The following is an 18422-nucleotide window of genomic DNA, read 5'->3' on the forward strand; positions in this document are numbered from 1 at the left end:
GCATTAAATTATATATGTGCACATTACCTTGTGAAATAAACATGCCCTCTCAGGATCAAAAAAGTTATCTTCCCTTGCAGCTATTTTCTTTTCCTCCTGCACTTTCGTCTAACATTAATTAGACCGATTCCCACCACAAAATTTTTTCCAAGCTAGGTAAGGATCTTACCAGTGATCTCTCCAAGTCCTTCCTTCCCAAGTGATTGACAACTTTTGGAGTACAAACACCAAAAGAACTACTTTAAGTAATTCAGTCATGAGAATTGTATCTCCCAGTATCCTAAAATCAGCCCGTAGCTTTGAGTTATTGCTTTTCAGCAGAGGCATGTCTCCACCAGCACCACCATTGCCTTCCTCTCTGTTACATTATTACCAATGCATTTTGCTTTTCCTAAAGGCCTCTTACTAGAAAGGACTCTTACAAGTACCTAATTTTATGATGGGTGGGCCAGTAAATTTTTCTAATCAGTGCTACCATATTTGAAAATATGCTTATATAACCTTTGTTTTCTTATAGAACCATTTCTGCATAGTGGGTTCTCACTCTCCTTTTGTGGCTATAATACATTTATTACAGGCCTTCGCTATCTAATATGGTAACCACTAGCCACGTGTGGCTGTTTAACATTTGAAATGTGGCAAGTAAACTGGGGAACAGAATTTTAAATGGGAGTTCACTTCAATTAATTTAAATTATAAATATCTTGTACATGTATTTCTATGTAGTAGGTTCTCTTAAATATAAAAACCAATATACTCCACTGAGTTATTGGAAAACTTTAAAGTATGTTTGGAACAACTTCAGGTCTGTAAAATCTAGTTTTACAAACAAAAATTTTATGAAATGTACATGCAGATCAAATATACCTGATAAAAATGTAGTAAATTGACATGTGCTGTAAGTGTAAAATATACCCTGGATTTCAAAGACTTGGTATGAAAAAAGAATGTAAATTTTTTAAATTATTTTTTTTTTAAATATTGATTACATATTAAGATCAGATTTAGGGTTTGTTGGGTTAAATAAAATATATTTTAAACAAATTGCACCTGTTTTCCTTTTGGTTTTTAATATGGTGACCAGAAAACAGAAATTGCAAATGTGTCCCCTGTTATGTCTATTGAATGCTCCTCTCTGGAAGATCTGGAGAGTAAAGTAGTAATAATGTGACTTTGTTTACCCACCTCACACACTCCTAGTTAGTAAGAGGTTAGAAATAAGTGTATGTTATGCCTTTTAGCATCATCAGTATACTACTAGTGTATACTATTTTATATTTTGCTTCCCTCACAAGTTTTCCATTAAAAGGAGTTTAATTGAAATGTATTTCCCTGATGAAGTAATCAGTTGTTTTGACATTTGCTTTTTCTTTCTCCCTTCAGTTTGCCATCAAAAACAGGTTTAGGCATCGGAGTAAGGAATTTCCCAAAAGGGAGCATTGGCTGGACTGGGCCAAGGAGAAGTATGATGTAAGTGGTCGTCAGTGCTGCCGTGACCCTAGGGTCTCCTCTAGAAGGGAACGTCCACGGCTGCAATTCATTATTAAGGCTTCATGGACAAGATTATCAGTTTAAGATTATCCTTAACCTTTATTGGCATGTTAACTAAGACTCTGGCAGAATGCTTTTTGATATGGAGAAGAACTTGATAAACAATGGATATCCTTTCTATGAAAACAATATTACCTTTTCATAGATTTTCATTTGGTATAGCCTGCCAATTATTCTATATAATTGTGATCACATAACTTTAGTTTGCATAAGAAGAGTTAAGTGGTGGTGGTGATGGAATTTGCATTTAGTGGAATTTATATTTAAATTCGGGTAACTTACCTCTTAAACAGACGTTTTCACTCATGTCTTAAATAGCTTCGGAAGTTTTGGTTTTCTAAAGAAACGTGGGGTAGAGTTCTTTGGAACCCTTAATCACCACCCAGCTTCTCCAGATGCAAATGTGTCTATACTTAAACTGACATTGTAATAGCTGTGAGTGACACAAGTCATGTCTGATTTGTGCCTCCCCCACCCCCAACTACAGGAGCGGCTTATCTCTCAAATTAAGATGGTTACCAAGGTGATGTTCCTGTACATTCCACTGCCAATGTTCTGGGCCTTGTTTGATCAGCAGGTAATGGGAAACGATGTTTTTGTGCATCTTCATTTAGCAAACATTTGGGGGGCACTACCATGTACCAAGCCACAGTTAGTATCTAGCTCCTCAAAGTGTTCTCTTCCAGTTTCTTTTTCATTCATTTATATGATCATTGTTAGATTACATTAACTTTCTTTAAAAAAAAAACACAAAAAAAACCAACAACCCTAGATAGTTCTGTCCACATTTCTGTTGCAAAACAATGAAGAAATTGGGTGTGGTCAAGTAAAGGAGACAGGAAAGATTTGATCAAAGTGTCCAGGACTCTTGCGGATCAAAAATGGTAATGAAGAGATTTTCTACTGATACATCATGGTAAAAAGATGTGTTGTCTTTTATGGGATCCACAGAATATTTAAACTGAGAGGAACTTGATATCTTCCAATCTAAAATGGAATTTTTGGTCTAGAAGTACCATCCAGGGATGGGAAATGACTCCCCCTGAAGTCATTCTTAGAGCAGGGAACGAGAACCCCAATCATTGCCATGTCACCCTGCTCTTTCCTTTTCCCACAGCTATAAGATGTGTGCCCAGGAATTTTTCAATACAGAGTTAGACAATTCAATGCAAGATGCTCAGTAGCCAAAGTAATAAGATACTGTTTCTTTTAGAAACTGGAGTTTTAAAAACATTTACAAACGTGCATGATTTTGTTGTGCAAGAAGGATTATTATAAGGGTAAACCATTTCTTGGAAAAAAGTTGCATGTACATGCATTAATCTCCTTATATGTAAGTATGGAATTTAGCCCAGCATCTTAAGGACTAGAGAGGCAGTTTTGCATGTGGAATAGGAACCTTTTCATTGGAGTTGGATTTGCACTAGAAATATCCTCATCACCTTTCAGCTGTATGACTTCTGACATGGTAACAACAACCCACGGCAAGGCTGTGAGGATCAAAAATAGAGAACATATGTAAAGTAATCAGGGACTGGTATATATTAAGAATTCAAACAATGGCATATTTCCTGACTTTCTATGGTGTCCTCCTGGTGGAGTTGATAGATTATGTTGAAACATTTACATCTTTAGTCCCCCATCGAAGTAATCATATGTACTTGTACAGTCCTGAGTCATCTTTTCCTATAAAATAGGTTGAATGTAACAAGGCTGCCCAGGCTTAAATCTTCACCTCTCTTCATGGAATCACATTTTAGGACAGCCTAGGCTGTCAAAAATGGCTCTTAGTGATACTAATGTTCTTGAAACTATGATACCAGTAACTACTGAATATTCTCAGTGTGAAACAGCTTTGCACCTTGCAGGTGATGTCATTCTTCCCCACAAGCCTCAGAAATGCCTTTTTGTCTTTCCTAAGGATAGTTTTATCTAAGAGCCGTGCTTCGTAGATTCTTCGGGAGGGATGGGAGTACCACATATTGTGTTAACTTGGGGAGCAGAAGTGCAGGTTGTTTCTTCTTACCCAGTATTACAATGGAGATGGGAGATGCACTTGATGTTGAAAAAAAATGTTAAATCCTGTAACATTTCAGACCTCATTCCTAATTTGAAAAAAAAACTCAACTTGTAAAACTCAACTTGACTTGTTAAATGTTTAAAACCCATGTTCCCGAATGATGCGATGAACTTACTCATTTTGCAAGGGCTCAAGGTGGACACTGCAAGCAACAACGATGAACGGGAAAATTGTAAGTTTGAGACATTAAGATACTTTACCTCCCCTGGTTACTATTCCTTTGTTTTCGTCCCTTTGCCCCTTTTCTCCTTCCCTGTCATGACATTTCCACCCACCCCCCAACCCCCAGTATGTCTTCTCTGGGAACTTATCAATGACACTTTTGTCCCCCTGTTTGTTTTAGGGAATTATTGAAATTCAGCCGGATCAGATGCAGGTAAGAGAAAATATTTCAGTTGCTTTCAGAGATCAAAGTCACCTTTGAGACAATAACAGTTCATCTCCACTCCATCTGCAGACTGTGAACGCCATCTTGATCGTCATCATGGTCCCTATCGTTGATGCTGTGGTGTATCCTCTGATTGCAAAATGTGGTTTCAATTTCACGTAGGTGACCAGCGGGTTGGGGTTGGGGTTGGGGTGAGGTTCCAACAGGCCTAGGGTTTTGCAAGTGCGCTGCACTCCCTCAGCTTCCAGGCCTCGTGGAAACAATGTCTGTCTCCCCTCCCACAACACCATCTATATGATGGGGCTTTTAAAGAACTGTATTTGGATTAAATGTCTGAATGCCGATGTTTCTGAAAACTTGCCCTTAAAAAAGAAGTGCTATTAATGGCAGCCTGAAAAAGCATCTAATTAAGGCTCTCTGATAAATGTTGAAGGTTGTTCGGAACAGGCTCCTGTAAGATGTGTCACTTTAGCATGTAGAGTATTTTGAGCTGAAGGCCAACAAGACCCTGCGGACTCACGAGAAACGTCTGTCCCTCCTTTAACTACCTAGAAGAATCTAAATTGGGCCTTGAGCTGAAGGCAATTCAGGTCCTGCGGGCTCAGGAGAAACTTCTGCCCTTTTCTTAATTATCTAGAAGAATCCAAATTGGGGGCCTTGAGCTGAAGGCAGTTGAGACCCTGCAAGCTCACGAGACATTTTCACCTCTCCCTCAAAGAATTGAAATTTGGGGCCTGGCCCACAATGAGCTATCACCAGAAATAACTTTTTATGACCTATCCGTATGGCAAGGCAAACATCTAAATTACTGAACACCTGCTCTTACCATTCTGCGAACTGCCCTCCTTCCTGTTAAGCCCCCAGGCATCTTACCTCCTTGTTTGGCTCAGGAGACCATATATCCCCCACTTTCCCTTTCTGTCTCTGAACCGCTAATGATTGTGGGGATCCTATACATATTTATGTAATTAAATTTGGTTACTTTCTCTTGTTAATCTATCTCATGTCAATTTAATAGACCAGCAAAAAGAACCTAGAAAGGTAGAGGAACATACCTTTCTCCCCCATAATGTAGATAACTGAAATCTTAGCTATAATCCAAAGTATCGCTCAAATTACAGTTTCTAGAAATTAAATGTAAACATGCAAATAAGAAGCTGTATTACATTTATCCTCCCCAGCCTTGGTCATGAATAAGAGATGAAGAGATGCTTTCAATCTCACGTGTCTTGGGGGTGAGGGAAGTTACTTTTGTTTGGGGGGAGCAGGGAGAGGAGTGCTTCCTTTGGAGGCTTATTATTAGCTTGTTTGTATGAGGCTGAGAGTCACTTTCTTGCTTGTCTCATCAGCTCCTTGAAGAAGATGACAGTTGGAATGTTCCTGGCTTCCATGGCTTTTGTGGTGGCTGCAGTCGTGCAGGTGGAAATTGATGTGAGTTGCACTCTGATTCTCCAGGGGCCATTCCTTGTGGCTCAGGTGGGGTGTTCAGAAGTCTTCTTTCTCCAGGACCAAGAGGATTAGGGCAGGACAGGCTCTTTGCTGATAAACTAAGGCCTGAAGCTATGGACAATGTACCATAGGGGCAAAACAGTCCCTTTCTGACAACGTGCACTGTGGGGTCTTTACCACCGCAAAGGACGCAGCCAGGAATAGGATCAAAAGGGTGTACTTAATTAGGAGAAAAACCAGAGGGCAGTTACATCAGGAGCTTCCATTTATAATGCAGTTTTTATAATGGGAGAGAAGTTTATGAAACTTGTTCTTTTGCATAAACTCCTAAAAGATCCAGTTAAAAGAAGTTCAGCACTCACAAATTATTTCAAAAATGTGTAAATTGTCTTTTTGATGGCAGTCTTCCCTTTTGTATTCTAACGTTTCTAATAATGTTTAATTCCTATGCTAATTTACATGTCTATTGGACCCAAAATTGGGCTAAACTAGACTCCTAAAGTCCTTATTCAGGGCCCAGAAACAGGGCATTATGTAGTATGTAAGATAAGAGGTGAAAGGTCTCTGTCTCTCTTTGTCTCTCTCTCTCCCTTCCTCCCGCCTTCTCTTTTTTAATTTCTATTTTTTAATTTTGAATTAAAATTTTTTGGTAAAATATACATAGCATAAAATGTACTGTCTGCACTATTTCTAAGCGTACAGTTTAGTCGTGTTAAGTACATTCAAATTGTTGTGCACTCAATCTTCAGAATGCTTTTCATCTTCCCAAACTGAAACCCTATGTCCACTCAACAACTCCCCACTCCTCCTTCCCCCCAGCCCCTGCTAACCGCCACCCTACTTTCTGTCTCTATGCATTTGACTGCTCTAGATACCACATTAAGTGGAATCATACTGTATGTGTCCTTTTGTGACTGACTTATTTCACTTACTATAGTGTCCTCCAGGGTCATCCATGTTGTCGCATGTGTCAGAATTCCCTTTCTTTTTAAGGCTGAATAATATTCTGTTGTTATGTATATAGCACATTTTGTTTACCATTCATCTGTTGACGTACACTTGGGTCATCTCACCTCTTGGCTTTTGTGAATAATGCTACTATGAGCGTGGGTGTACTCACTTTCTCTTGAGCATAGCTAGTTTTGTGGAAAACTAATTGTGGGGCTAAAATAGAAATAGATTGCTTCAGTGACCCTGGGATTTGAGAGAGGGCCTTGTAAAGGGAAAAGGCAGAAACACTGAGCAAAGATGTAGAGGCGGGAGGGCGTACAGCATTTGTGAAAGGCTATTTGGAGCACCCTCTCCAGGGCTAAGGTCTGGGCTTCCAGATTTACAGGGGAGACATCCTGGGAGAGTAGATCTCAGGTGCCACGGTAAAATAAGCATTCATTTAGGCTATGGTTACTCTGATCCCCCTCGTGTGTTAAGTTTTATAATCTGGCATCCCTTGACCTGGAGGTAGGTAGATCCAAGGTAAGACCAAGAGCAGCCTCTTTCTGGTTACTTCCATGTTCTGCACAAACATCCTTTTCTGTGGGTGCCATGAAGTAAGTGATGGGAGGCTTTGTGGGAGGTGTTTGGTATGACTCAGCCAGCACAACTTTCCATGGCTGGGGGGGAAATGACTCTCGTGCCATGGCTAGATTATCTTCAATGCAAACTGAAGACCTCACTGCCAATTATCTTTTATTTTGCTCAGAAAACTCTTCCAGTCTTCCCCAAAGGAAACGAAGTCCAAATTAAAGTACTGAATATAGGAAATGATACAATGAATATACATTTTCCCGAAAAGATGGTGACACTTGACCAAATATCTGGAGTAAGTAGGAGATGCGATTTTCTTTTCATCTTCTGACCTGAGTTGTAATAGGATTTATAGAAGCTGATAGATTTGGTCCTTGTATGAATTTCAAGATAACCCAGTGATGAAATGTCTCTGTATCTTGATCTTTTGGCTTCACTCTAGACCAGTGCACCTCAAACTTTAATGTGCACATGAATTGCCTGGGCAGTTTATTAAAGTGAAGACTCTTGATCAGTCGGTCTGAAACGCTGCATTTTTAACACACTCTTGGGTGATGATACTGCTGGTGCATTGAACCACATTTTAAATAGCAGGATCTGGGTCAGCGGTTCTCTCCTGGAGGCAGTTTTGCCCCACGAAGGGACATTGAACAATCTCTGGAGACGTTTTCATTGTGACAACTGGGAGGGTACTATTGGCATCTCTTATGTAGAAGCCAGGGATGCTGACAACAACTGCCCACAACAAAGAATTATCTGACCCTAAATGTCAATAGTGCTGAGGTTGGGAAAACCCTAATATGGGTAGTCATTGGTCTGGGTTAGAGATTCTCAACCTTGAGTCCACATTGGAATCACCCGGAGAGCTTTGAAAATCCTGATACCTGGGTCCCAACCCCACAGATTTTTTTTTTTCAATTAATTACCAATTTATTTTATTTTACTTACTTAGTTAGTTAGTTAGTTTCAGGTGTACAAAACAATGTAATAGTTAGACATTTACACCCCTCACAAAGTGATAACCTCCCCTCCCCAATCTACTACCCCTCTGACATTGTATACAGCTGTTACAGTTCCATTGACTCTGTTCCTTATGCTGTACTCCACATCCTGTGAATATATATATATATATATATATATATATATATATATATATATATATATAAAATTACAGTTGACATTCAATATCAACCACACAGATTTTGATTGCACTGGTCTCTTTCCTGTTTAGACACTGTTGAGAACCACTACCTTAGCTCTTGCCAAACTAATACTCTTGAAAAACAAGAAAGTTTGACTCTTGCTGCTTGGGACAGCCCAGTGTTGATTATCTCCAGGGCTGTTGCTTTTCCCCGAAACTGTTCTTTGCCCAGTGATAGAAATGATTTCCATAGCGTTTATCTTCATAAAACAAAATAGAAGTAACATGCTGGGTGAAAAGTATAATTCCTGTGGTAATGCTAAACAACTTCATGACAGAGTCCACAGGGCGGGTGGAGAGCTGAGATAAACCAGCGCCAGCTCCCCGAGGCATTTTTTGTTGTGTATGAACTTGCACTGGGAGTGTCAAATAACATGCCACCACAGTGTTTAATTACAGAGTTCAGAGGAAGACTCCATGGTGTTCACATGACTCCTTTTCCCCCATTATAGACAAATGAATTTTTCACTTTCGACGTGGACAAACTGACAAGTATAAACATTTCTTCTGCTGGATCACCATTAGCCAATCCAGTAACGCATAAGTTTGAGCAGGGCCATCGCCATACCCTTCTAGTGTGGGCTCCCAACAATTACCGCGTGGTAAGCAACTGCACACCTACAGCTGACTTTTTACTGTTTGTGATGATGGAGACATGGTGTTTTAGTGGTGTGACTGTGTTTTACCCCTATGTCGTATGACTTTAGATGATCCTTGATTTCTTCCTTCTTCAAGGACACAAGTCATTTGACTTCCAATGAAAATTTGACTGGTGGATTAATTTTATTTTTACTATTAATTAAATATTTAATATTAGGGTTAATATGAAAAAGAACTTTTGAGCATAGGGTGTGTGTGTGTGTGTGTACACAACTCACACAGAATGCATATGTGCATTCTCAGTGACTTTTTGAGATAAACTTTAGACTATATCTTTAATTGTATTTTTAAATTTTTTCACTTAGTAATTGGAAAATGAGAGTGGTTTCTGAAAAAAATATATAGTGAATATATCCAATAAAGCAATACACATACATATAAAATATTTCATGCCAAAATATAGATGTTTAGATATGCCATTCAGCATATAAAGAAGCTATGAAGGTATTGTTGAACTAAATGAAGGAGTTGTGGGTATTTTGTAAAGTAAATTTAAGTGAGCTTCTGTAGAACTGCAATATAGAATTAAGATTTCTGAGTCATGTGTTTAATTAGGGAGCTGTTGAATGGCTTGTTCTAAATTCTTGGAGAGTGGTGTTCTGTGGAACCACTGGAAAGCAGGCATCAAAAATTGTAAAGGCTCATGTTAACTTTAAAAAAAAAAAAAACAAGGCTGAAGCATTGAGCCCAGCAAATGTAATCATTATGCCCTTAGTTCCTAGGATAAATGCCAACATCATTCTGCTTCTCAAAGGATGAAATGGTAATCTAAACATATTCTAAAGGATTAGATTTGAAAATGTTTTCTATCTCAGGTGAAGGATGGCCTTAACCAGAAGCCAAAAAAAGGACAAAATGGAATCAGGTATGTATATTTCTTTAAAAATAAAATTATATCAGCTTCTTATGTAAATAATGCATACCTATAGTAAAGTCCAGCTGTAACAAGGATATAAAATAAGAGTATTAGATTTATCCCAAGAAGCTAAGGCTGGTTCAATATTCAAAAAAATCAATCAGCATAATCCATTATCTGAAACTGAAGAGTAAAATCTATATCATCATATCACTTGATGCAGGAAAAGCATTTGATAAATTCAGTATCCATTTATGAGGAAAACTCTCAATAAACTAGTGATTGAAGGGAACTTTCTTACCCTGAAAAGGGACATCAAAGAAAACTCAAGCTTCCTTTATACTCAATGTTGAAATTTGCAATGGTCTCCCCATAAGATTAGGAACAAGGTAAGATTGTCTGTTCTCTATACTCCTATTCAACATCCTTCCAGATGCCAGTGCAGAGACCAGAAAAAGAAGTAAAAGTATCTAGATTGAAAAGGAAGAAATAAAACTATGCCTATTCACAGATGACATAATTATCTGCATAGAATGTCCCAAGGACTCTACAAAAAAGCTGATAGAATCAAGTGAGTTTAGAAAGGGTATAAGACACAAGGCCAACAATAAAACAAACAACATATTTCTATACACTAGGAATGAATGATTGGAAACTGAAACTTTAAATAGCATTTACAATAGCTCCCAAAAAAGATGAAATACTAGTTATAAGTCTAATAAAATATACACAGGATTTGCGAGTTGCAACTACAAAAGGCTTATGAAAGAAATCAATAAAGAGCTAAATAAATGGAGAGATATTCTGGGTTCATTGATTGGAGAACTTAACATCGTAAAGATATAAATTCTCCCCAAATTGATCTATGGGTTTAGTGCAATTCTTATCAAAATCATAGCATTATTATTATTTTGTTTGTTTTTTCCAGTTTTATTAAGTTATAATTGACAAATTAAGTTGTTCATATTTCAAGTGTACAATATGATGGTTTAATATATATATACATTATGAGGTATTTACCACAATCAAATTAACACATCTATATTCTCACAGTTACCTTTATTTGTGTTAAGAATGTTTAAGATCTAATGTCTTAGCAGATTTCAACTATACAATACAGTATTATTAACTATAGTCACCATGTTGTACACTAGATCCTTAGAACTTATTCATCTGAGCAGGGAAAGTTTACATCCTTTGATCAACATCTCGCCACTTCCCTCCCACCCCAACCCCCCCAGTCCATGGCAACCACCATTCTACTCTCTATTTCTATGAGTTCAACTATTATTTTAGATTCCACATTGATACCATATGGTACCTGTCTTCCTCTGTCCAGCTTATTTCACTTAGCAGAATGCCTTCTAGCCATATTGTCACAATGGCAGGATTACCTTCTTTTTTTGTGGCTGAATAATATTCCATTGTATATGTAATTCCACTATATATATATGATATATATGGTAAAAAAAATGTCATATATGTGTTTGAAAATATTAATAACTTAGATTTCGTCCAAACTAAAAACTAAAAACATTTGTTCTGTAAATCTCACTGTTAAGAGAATGAAAGGATAAGCTACATACGGGTAGAAAATATTTACAAATCACATATCTCACAAAGAATTTGTATCCAGAATATATAATTACTCTCAAAACTCAATAATTAGAAAATAACCCAGTTTAAAAAAAAATAGAGCAAAAGATTTTAATGGACATTTCACTGAAGAAGGCATACAAATGGCAAATAAAGACATGAAAGGAGGTTCAACCCCATTGGCCATTAAGGAAATATAAATTGAAACCACGGTGAGTTTCATGACACACCTGTTAGATGGCTATAATATTTTTTTTTATTTGACGATAAAAATAGATTAATGATTTGACGATACCAAATAGATTAAATGACCTTATTTTATCTCTTAAAAGACCCTATCTCCAAATACAGTCACATTCTGAAGTACTGAGGGTTTGGATTTCAACATGTAAATTTGGGGGGTGAGGACACAATTCAGTCCATAACGTCTTCTTTTGTGTCTTCTCGATTGTTCCTCTCTCCCACACATACACGTAACACAACTGCCCTAGCAGATCTGGAAGGAAATACCCTGATAATGGTCACCTGGCCCTTTTCTGATCTTTGTAGTTGTTTCTGAGCTGGAAGTGCCTCTGGGATTTCCTTTGTGCCTCAGATTATTCTTTTGTGACTCAGAATTCATTGTTTTGGTTTCTTTGGAAATGAATAGTTTAAATTGTGGTATCCTTTCTTGTTCTGACACTGTTAAAGCTTCATTTGTTTTTGTTGTTTTTTTTGTTGTTGAGATCTTGGAAAAGAAGTACCCATGAAATCAGCAACACTACCCCACCAACCCACCCATGAAGTAAAAGATATACCAGAAAATTTTTTCTTTTAATTGCAACATCAAATCCTTAAAAGATCCAAGGCTTTATTATTTCAGTAATGTCCAGGAGACAACCCATTAAAAAAAGAGAAGTTCTGAACAACTAGTCAGAAACTAACTGATAAATAGAACAACTTCAAGAATTTCAGGAAGTCAGATTTATGAGTAACATATGAATTAAAGAAAGAGTACAGAGAATTTTAGGCAAAATGGTATCCTTTTAATAAACTACCCTAAATAGAGTCTTTTAAATAAGGTGGCAGTACTTCAATCAAAAATTGATCAAGAATTTTTTTTTTTTTAAAGTGGTGAAAGAGCAGTTTATTAGAAGAGAAAGAACTCCGAAGGGTTAGGAGCTGGCCCAAGCAAAAGTGTGCCTCAAAAGGCTCAAAAGGCGTTGATCAAGAATTTGATATTAATCTTCCTCATGCATTTTTAACGTTATATATTATTACATACATGTGTATTTATAAATAATTTTGAGCATGTTTTTAAACAATATGTTATTGTCCTGTGTATATGTCAGTTTACAATAATATAAAATATTATTTTAATATTTAGCCATATCAACATATATATCCCTTACTCATGCACTTAAACTACCTTATAATATTCCATTGCGTAGATATACCACTATTTATTTATCCATTTCTCTATTCAAGGAAACTTAGGTTATTCTCATTTTTTCCAAACAATGCTACAACCCACATTCATATATGTTTATTTTTCTACATGTGAGAAGTTTCTCTAGGGCAGTGGTCTTTAGACTTTTTATCACATTCAATAAAAACATTTTGGACATGCACCCATTATAAATATGGTATCCTTTATAAATTATATATAAACCATTGTACCAAATTAATATGTGCATGATAAGTAACACACAAAAAATATAAAAAAGGTGAGAAAAGCAAAAAACAATATTTTACTGAATATTTTTATTCATTATGGGTACAGAAATCATTAGTGTAGATAATGTGATTGTATGCTTCATGAGTTTATAAAAAAAAAAATCTCAATTTAAGATTTGAAAAAAGCTATGCAGAGGCCTGGTTGTAAGTTCAGTTTATTTCAATCCTGGTTTTCATTACTGTGATACTGATAATGATACTTTAAGGAGGAAGTGATGGTGAGGCATAATTGGTCATAAGTAAATTCAAAAAGAAACCTTCATTCAAAAAACTGTGTAAAAAAAATTGTGAAGGTTTTAACAAATGTTGCTGGAACAACTGGAAATCCACATGCAAAAGTCTAAAGTTAGACCTTCTCTACCTGGTACCATACACAAAACTTAACTCAATGGATCATAGACCTACTATAACAAAAACAATAGCATTTGTAGAAGAATAATAGGAGTAAATCTTTGAGATGTTGGGTTAGGCAATGATTTCTTAGCTATGAGACCAAAAGCACAAGCAACAAAAGAAAATGATAGTAACTTGGGCTTCATCAAAATTGAAAACTGTTGTACTACAAGTGATATCATCAGGAAAGTGAAGAGACAGCTCACTGAATGAGAGAAAATATTTGCAAATCATATATCTGATAAGAGGCTTACATTCTGAATATATAAAGAATTCTTACAAATCAATAATAAAAGGAAAAATAACCCAATTTTTTTAAAGGGGCAAAGTATTTCGATTGACATTTTTCCAAAGAAAATATACAAATGACCAAAAAGCACAGAAAAGGGTTCTCAATATCATTAGTCATTAGGGATGACTATGATCTGACTAATACAAATCAAAACCACAATGAGATACTGCTTCACACTCACTAGGCTCTAATTTTAAAACAAACAGACAGTAATAAGTGTTGGTGAGGATGTGGATAAATTAGAATCCTTATAAACTGCTGGTGGAAATATAAAATCATGCAGCCACTTTGAAAAACTATTCCTCAAAATGTTAAACCTAGAGTTACCATATGATCCAGCAATTTTACTCCTAAGTATATACCCGAAAGAAATGAAAACATATGTCTACCCAAAAACTTGTAGATGAATGTTCATGGCAGTGTTATTCAAAATAGACAAGATGTGGAAACAACTCAAATGCTCATCAACTGATAAACAAACTAGGATCTATCCATATAATGGAATATTATTCAGCCATAAAAAGGAATGAAGTGCCTACTGATATATGCTCTAACATTAATGCACCTTAAAAATATTATGCTAAGTGAAAGAAGCCAGACATGAAAGACCCTATACTGTAGGGTTCCATTTACATGAAATGCCGGGCAAATCCGCAGAGACAGAGAGCAGCTTCATGGTTTCCAAGGACTGGGGGCACGGGGCACGGAGAATCACTGCTAATGGGTATTGAGTTTCTCTTTGGAGGGCTGAGAATTAGATTATTGTGATGGTTGCACAACCCTGTGTGCATACTAAAGCCACTGAATTGTACACTTTAAATGGATGAATTTGGTGGTACGTGAATTTATCTCACAAAGCCATTTAAAAAAAAAAAAATTAGAAGGAACAACTCTCAGCCCCTTGGTTATTCTTTAAAGAATTGGTCCCGTCTTGTCATTTTCTCAGCTGGTTCCCATTCTCCATATCTCATTCCATAGTCACTTTGCAGCCTTAGCTCTCAGTCCTCCTAAGAGGCCTGAGCTAACTCGAGCCTTCATGGGACTCCAGGACTGTGCCTGATCAAAACCGTTAGAGCACAGTAGACCTTGGATCTCTGCTCTCCTCACCCTTCAAAGCAGAGTGTGTTTGCTGCTTACGTGTCACTGTGTTTCTATATGTGCATCTGATATATGTGATGTTGCATTGTTTCAGATTATTTTCATTTTTTTGGTATCTTGTACCAGTCTGAGACATATGTCAGGCAGGTAATAGTACTCTAATCTTAGGGTGGAATTTATTCAGAATCTTATACAGTTAGGACCCAGGCCCAAGGGTTTACTTCCTACCCACTATTCCTTTGAATGATTCATCTCAATTGTTGATAAAAGTAGCTTTTGTAATTTGGAGCCTAATTCTACCTATTGGGCTCCTGTCGACTCATATCTGGTTCAGTTTTCTGTATTAATCACCTATCATACTGCACCAAGTCAAATGCCTAAGGGTGTCAGGACCTGAGTTGAATTCACTGAAGTGTTCTCCCAGTCCCTAGAATCTGACCAATATTACTTGTTGCCACAGTGTTAACTTGTCCACATATTTTAGGGATGTAGAAGTTAAATTATTCTTTGCTGTACTTGGCTGTACACTATTATTTCTTCCCATTCTCTACATTGGATAGTCTGCTGTAAACCTTCAGTCACCCATCTGGTAGGAAAAATCAACTGTCTTATTTTGGGCAGCACCCTTCTCTTCCCTGGGGTAGCATAAGAGTGTCAGGGTCTTCTCTAGCCAGGAACACTCAAAGAAGGGAGCTCTAATCATCCGCCCATACAGCTCAGCTGGTTCCACGTGAAGCTTGGGCACAGGGCCTTTGTAGAGACTGAAATCGTGGGAGTGTGTGCCCGTCTTATTGGGTATTCCATTTCTAGCTGTATTCCAGCGGGGTGCCAGTCACTGTCACCTGCAGGCATAGGTTCCACTCCCTGAGCGGGGGTCCCCAAACTGTTTCTGATTGCTGGGCTGGCCCACTTCTTCCTCTCCATCCCTTAGAGCCCCTCCCTGCCTCAGGCTCCTCTTTAGAGGTAAGGGAAATAAATGGGCTTCCCTTCCCAACTCCCGAAAAGAAACCCCCGTTGGAAGCTGTCTTTTAGGTTCTCAGCAACTTCTGCTTTGGGTCCTTCACCACTTTAGCTCTAAAGCTTCTGAAGCAAGGAACACAAAGGCATGGCTTCCTTCTTGAAGGGAAAGGGATCATCACCTATTTCAGTCCATACTTGATATCCAAAACATCATTGAAATTCAAGTTCCTAGTTACAAAGTACTTAGAACAGTTCCTGGCATTTAACTGTGTTAAAAAAAACAAAAAATTCTTTTAGATGTGTTCTCATGAGTGAGTAAGCAAGGGCATAATTGCTTACTTTCTGCTTTTACTCTAAAAATATTCTGTGAACATCTTAAATTCCTTCTGATAGGGAGCATAGACCGATTTCAGGTGTACGTAACTGTGACCTCAAACAAATCATTCCATAGTCCAGTCACAAAGTACATGGTTTTCTGTTTCAGATTTGTAAATGCTTTGTACAAGAGCTTCAACGTCACAGTGGATGGTACAACTTATGCAAATGTCACCAATTACAACGCCAGCGAATATCAGTTTTTACCTTCCGGCTCGTAAGTACCTATACTGGACCCTTTGTTCCAAATTTCAAGGATTTCAAGTTTTTCTTTAAACAATACATTGAAGCATTTAATACCAACTCTGTTAACCTGTATTATTCTTTTTTTCATAGAAAACGCTTCACACTAACCTCAGCAGAGATTCCAGAAAGGTGTAATAAATCTTTTGAATCAGACTTTGGATTCGGTAGTGCATATACCTATGTAATCAGTAGGAAGGTCAGTAACTCATTCCATCGTATCAGAAGTTCTACTCCAACTTTCTTGATCTGAGTCCTCACACACACTTAGGATGTAGTAATGATTTGACTAGAGTAGTATTAGCATCTGTATTTTAATTGTAAGCGGGCATTTTCCCGCCAAATCACGTCGTAACGCGGGGCTTTTTTGACATTTTCTCGCCAAAATTAGACTTTCCGTAAAATATTCATATCTTTCGATCTATTTGATATTTTTCTATGAAACTTTCAGTGTTTTAGTTTAAAAAGAGGTCTCTATTTATTTACTTTGCAAAATTTTTGCCGGTTCCAACTAGAGGCGATATGACAAGTTTACTCGTTTCCCCGCAAAAAATGTGTTAAATGGGCTTAGAATTCACCACCAGTTCTTTAACTTACCATTGACTTAAGTTCACCGTTAGACGAAAATTGAACAGGCTGACTTTCTCTTACTAAAAGTTCATGTTGACCTGTATCTGACACTTGTAGTTTAAAGAGATGGCGATATTTTAAACAAACCTGACTAACAATCTACCCTCTTATTGAAGAGGAAAACACTAGTGAACATATTTTCAACTCCCACGAGGGCCATCTCATCACAAGTATAAAAAGCAGTGTTGTGTACTTACATTGCAAATGTGTACTTGACACAACCCTAGAAGTCCAAACTCAAGTTGCCTGTTTGAGGAACTTTTCTTTTAGAAGCAATCGTGATTTTAATTTTTGGCCTTATTGGTTTAGGATGACTGCCCTGAACCGAAGATGTTTGAAGATATTTCACCCAACACGATTAGCATGGCTCTGCAAATCCCACAGTATTTCCTCATGACCTGTGGCGAAGTGGTTTTCTCTGTTACAGGATTGGAGTTCTCATATTCCCAGGTTTCGTGTTCATTGTTTTTACCACCCTTTCCCTGTACCCCTGCCTTTCAAAATGCTGCTGGGACTTCATGTACTGTACATCTGGGGTGGTCATATATTTATAGTTTAAAATATTTCTAGAAAGCATTATGGCATTTTCCACCAATCAAGGTTTTTTGAGATCACCAAGTCTTGTCTTTATTGACTGAGAATATTACTATTTAGCTTTGTGCGTGCTAATATCATACGTGTTTGTATTCCCACAGTCATACACAGAGGTTTGTAGTCCTAAGTAGGAAAAACTGTATGAATGACTGTTACCAGGGTCACAATAGCCAGTAGACTCTGCTTTCTGAAGCCACCAAATGGTATCAACAGTGCTCATTTCCAAGTCTTTGTCCTCATTATCTTGAAAGCTCAGTTGAGGTCTCTCTGTAGCTCCCAGTAAACACACTGATAAAGACCTGGCTTTCAAAAGGTAAAAGAATATTTACATATATATATGATTGCTTTTATGTATATTATATCGATGAGACAAATTTTTCGGATACATGACTTGGAGCTTAATTTATGAGTGATTTAATTAAAACTACAATTATAGTTTTTGTATGCCCACATTATCTATTACCTCCAACTTTTGCAGTAAAGGTTGTAAATATGAACTGGATAATCCTTTTCTGTGGTGACCTCACACTCTAATAAAGAAGGTGACTATAACTAACACAGGTGACAAGAGTTTGAAGAGGGGTTTTGGTGACCTGGCAGGGAAGCTCACAGAAGAGGGAACTCACAGCTCAGAGAGCAGCCTCCGCAAGGAGGGAAGATGGTATCGTGCTGGATGGCTTTGCTTGGAAACTCCTCTGTAGAAATAGGATCTGTTCATCTATAGATTTGTCCGTGTAGGATGGCAGCTTTGCAAGTATGTGAAGAATGTAAAACAAGGGCTCCTTGTATGTTCTTGCAACTTGAGCATTTGGGGTA

General features: G+C 37.4%; 1 protein-coding gene across 1 annotated transcript in view; it reads left to right on the plus strand.

Annotated features, from left to right (window-relative positions):
* The window catches only part of SLC15A1 (solute carrier family 15 member 1), a 44938-nt gene that overhangs the window by 24504 nt on the left and 2012 nt on the right, over positions 1–18422 (plus strand). Inside the window, exons 10-21 of the mRNA XM_088792810.1 lie at positions 1384–1470; positions 2039–2128; positions 3759–3803; positions 3975–4007; positions 4089–4177; positions 5369–5450; positions 7168–7287; positions 8646–8795; positions 9669–9718; positions 16249–16356; positions 16476–16581; positions 17322–17462. Of these exons, the coding sequence (XP_088648936.1) occupies positions 1384–1470; positions 2039–2128; positions 3759–3803; positions 3975–4007; positions 4089–4177; positions 5369–5450; positions 7168–7287; positions 8646–8795; positions 9669–9718; positions 16249–16356; positions 16476–16581; positions 17322–17462 (1101 nt within the window). The remainder of the gene's footprint in view (positions 1–1383; positions 1471–2038; positions 2129–3758; positions 3804–3974; positions 4008–4088; positions 4178–5368; positions 5451–7167; positions 7288–8645; positions 8796–9668; positions 9719–16248; positions 16357–16475; positions 16582–17321; positions 17463–18422) is intronic.

Source organism: Rhinolophus sinicus, chromosome 16 (genome assembly GCF_057876585.1).
Source record: "Rhinolophus sinicus isolate RSI-liver-muscle chromosome 16, RSI-T2T, whole genome shotgun sequence".
Lineage (NCBI taxonomy): Eukaryota > Metazoa > Chordata > Mammalia > Chiroptera > Rhinolophidae > Rhinolophus > Rhinolophus sinicus.